This window comes from Tarenaya hassleriana, unplaced genomic scaffold, assembly GCF_000463585.1.
Source record: "Tarenaya hassleriana unplaced genomic scaffold, ASM46358v1 Cleome5, whole genome shotgun sequence".
Classification (NCBI taxonomy): Eukaryota; Viridiplantae; Streptophyta; class Magnoliopsida; order Brassicales; family Cleomaceae; genus Tarenaya; species Tarenaya hassleriana.
Window position 1 is genome coordinate 3,652,386 of NW_010967707.1, and position 3,541 is coordinate 3,655,926.

The window sequence follows — 3,541 nt, forward strand, 5'->3', positions numbered from 1 at the left end:
TATATATAAATATGTTTTATATGTATGTGTGATATATACATGCTTTTCTAACTAAAAATCATATATATATGTGACATATGCATGATTTTTAGAAAAAAAATACATATACCACATATGCATATAAAACATATATATATATATATATTATATATGTGTGTATATATATAAATATGTTTATATATGTGTATATATGTATATCATTTCATTATATATGTATGTGTATAATTTTTAAAATTTTATTTTTATTTTTATTATTTTATTTTTATGTTATATTAATTAATATTATTAAATATTAGGGATTGATGATGTGGCAGATGACTAGGATGTCATGTCAGCATTAAATAATATATTTTTTCGTTCAGAGTTTTATTTGCCAATTTTTAAAAGTATAGAGTTTTAATTGCCAATTTTTAAAAGTACAATGTTTTTTTGGATCAAAAAAAAGTACAGGGTTTAAATTGCGACGAGAGAAAAGTACAGGGTTTTAAATGGAATTATCCCTATTTTCTATCCATTCAGAAAACAAAGACATATTCATAACCGAACCCAAATCAATTGGCACTTAATAATTGGTTAAACCGATAATATAAGATCGCACCATAAGAATGTCAATAGATTATGCCTAAGTAATTGCAAATAATGTACTTAAAAGTAGCAAATAACCTTTACCAATAAAAAAAGAAAAACAAATAATAATATATGATAATAGTCGAATACCATGGGGAAAGACAAATTTGATGTCAACAGTCAAACTAAATTTAACATATTACTTAATAATAAAACCAACGCATTGATGGTTAATTATTTAAATTAAATAAAACCAACATGAAACTATGATTAAAAAAAAGACAAGACAAGGAAAACTTCCATGATTGATTAGTTATTTTTTCCATTCATGATTAAATAGGTAAAATGACCGAAGTAATCATATTTCCCAAGAAATTATTATTGTGTGTATATATATATATATATATGTAGAGGAGGTGAAAGAGCACATGCTTGTCTGAATGAAATCTGAAAATTTGCATGCCAAGCTGTTGTAATGTGAAGCCAACTTATTATTGAATCGTGTTTATTTGTGATCATTTTTATTTGTGATCATTTTTTACGTCATTGCCACGTATTTTAATTGCCCATCTGCCGAAAATACGTGGCACTTAAGTATTTATAACTTGTAAAGATAAGAACATGTTACAAATGCGAATTTCAACCAATGCCTACCTAACCCTTTTGAAAAAAATGGGGGAAATACTTCGAAAAACGTTGGTCCTTTTCCACAAATCCTTAGGTGTGCATTTATGAATTTTGTTTTCTTGGATTTGGTCTCTATTTGGGTTTTAAACGTATTGAAACAAAAGCGAATGTAACTCGTGAGAAACCTAGGGTCCATAGGATATTTCATTCTTTTTTTAGAATATTATAATAATAATAATAATAATAATAATAATAATAATAATAATAATATGAGGAAGTCGACCCGGTTATTAAGTTACACGCTTATACAGACACAACAGGTTCAATGTTTGAGGTATCTAACGAATCCTTTACCTACATAAGCTGATCCAATCCAAGAATCAATCTCCTGGAAACAAATCGTGTGTATGACGTGATGATATCTAGAAGGTGTTTAAACTTCACGTTTAGGTCGGTTACGGGTTCGTTGAAGAACGGGCTCCTGAACCATCTCGTCGAGAGAGCTTTCGGATTCAGCATCTTCTTCTCCATCTAGAGCTTCTTCCCTTAGCGATTGTGTCAAAGCAACCTGTGTGGCAAAAGCCATTGCAAAATATGATATACAATGGTAGATATATATCAATATCATGTGGGTATGAAACCATTCACTATATTTGGGTATATTACAGTTGAGTTGCTAATCATCATCAAGATTTAGCATTTGGCTCATCCTGATTAGATGATTTAAGCTTGTGGAGGGTTAAACAACGACTCAGATAGGAGCTTTATGACAACAAACATGATCTGCTGTGATGAATTCACATCATTGGACGCCTACATTCATGCGGGTTTCACCAAAGAGAGTCCCGTACATAGTGCCTACGAACATCATTTGCGTTCTATCGAGCAAAACTAGCAATGTACTCTGAAGAACTCTAGGAGAATCACACCATAAACCGATATATATGTCGATCTATGTCCAAGCCCTCCATATCAAAGTTCACAGACACGTTCAAAGACTACCCTGGGATTAGAAGAACATTCTACGGCAACGAATGAGACAATGATACGGATTTCCATTGGACACAGACACAACTGTTGAACAGATTTAGTGGATTCCTCATGTAATGGATTTCAGGTGTTTGTGAGCAGATTTCATGTGTTAGACCTGAAATACTCCTCATTCCAGCGATTACATACGTTCAATCCAAAAAGGAAAGAATCATGACGAACATGACTACCTTGTCCATCGGGCATGAGGGCTTTTTCTCCATCATAATTCAAGTAGATTCCAGATCGTTCAGTTCTATCAAAACCCAAGAACACCTCTACATTTTTCTATTACTGTTTCTCCCTAATTCTCCGTTATACCAGTGTTTTCAAGTTAATGCTTCATTAGCCTTCTTCACCATGAATCCACCACTGACACAGCTTATCAAGTCAAAATTGCGCAATGAGATGAACAAATTTCTGCCTCTGTATTACCCAACTGAAACAGCCCTAGAACGAAGCAACTACAAACGGTACAGAGAAATCGGAACGAACTCGGCAATATAAAGAACAAGAAAATCTCAAAACAAGGATGTTACCTCTTCAAAGAAATCCTCATCGAGCTTATCGGCAATTTTAATGGAAGCAAAGACGGTGACGGCGACGAGAGTCGCAGGGATGGCGAAAGCGAGCAAGTAGCTACTCGCACTTGCTCCTGCCCGCGTCAAAACGACGCATCCTCTCTTTCTCCAGTTAACTCCGCTGTCGAATCCACCGGAGAAACGGTTCGCCGGAGGAATCAAGGAGCGAGAAGACGCGAATAAGAACGTTCGCAAGGAATGCGTAGGGAGAGTGACGAAGAGACTCGCCATCTCTTAGGCTTCCTGCTTGGTTTTCTTCTTTGTGATTAGAAAGAACATTCTTGTGGTGGAAAAAATAGCATGTTCTAAGACTCTGTCTGAATGAGAGGCATACATAATTTGATATTTATTTATAATTGTTGTTATTTATTTATTTGTTTAGAGTCCTATCATTCAACCATATATCATTCTGTAAGTGCGCGTGTATATCTAATATTACACAATTTTATTCTGAAAATGCACATAAGACATCTATTACAAAAAAAAAAATGGTGCAAAAATGGAATAGTAAAAACAAGTGAAAAATCAGGAAAATAATAATAATAATAATAAATGCGACTTGGAAGTAATGAAGCGTTGAGTTAATGTAAATGCACACTCTATACACAAAAAAATTACATAGAGAAACAACGTAAAAAAATCTAGCTGCAACTCATTCATCGAAGTTGCATAGTTGGAAAGGAGACCTGTGAAAACCAATCTCTCTCTCTCTCTCTCTCTCTCTCTCTCTCTCTCTC

The 3,541-nt window shown here is 33.7% G+C and overlaps 1 protein-coding gene across 1 annotated transcript; it reads right to left on the reverse strand.

Moving 5' to 3' along the window:
- Nucleotides 1-1,435: 1,435 nt before the first annotated feature.
- On the reverse strand, nucleotides 1,436-3,086 carry LOC104826709. Its single transcript, XM_010559535.2, has 2 exons — nucleotides 2,763-3,086; nucleotides 1,436-1,762 (listed from the first exon to the last, which is right to left on the reverse strand). Exons 1-2 carry the CDS (start codon nucleotides 3,033-3,035, stop codon nucleotides 1,628-1,630), a joined length of 408 nt encoding a protein of 135 aa, XP_010557837.1. The 5' UTR covers nucleotides 3,036-3,086; the 3' UTR covers nucleotides 1,436-1,627.
- Between the last annotated feature and the right edge of the window lie 455 nt (nucleotides 3,087-3,541).

Coding starts and splice junctions, on each gene's coding strand:
- LOC104826709 (XM_010559535.2), bottom strand. CDS start 3,035: ATGGCGAGTCTCTTCGTCACTCTCCCTACGCATTCCTTGCGAACGTTC. Junction 1,763..2,762: donor ATGAGGATTTCTTTGAAGAG/GTAACATCCTTG, acceptor TTTGCCACACAG/GTTGCTTTGACACAATCGCT.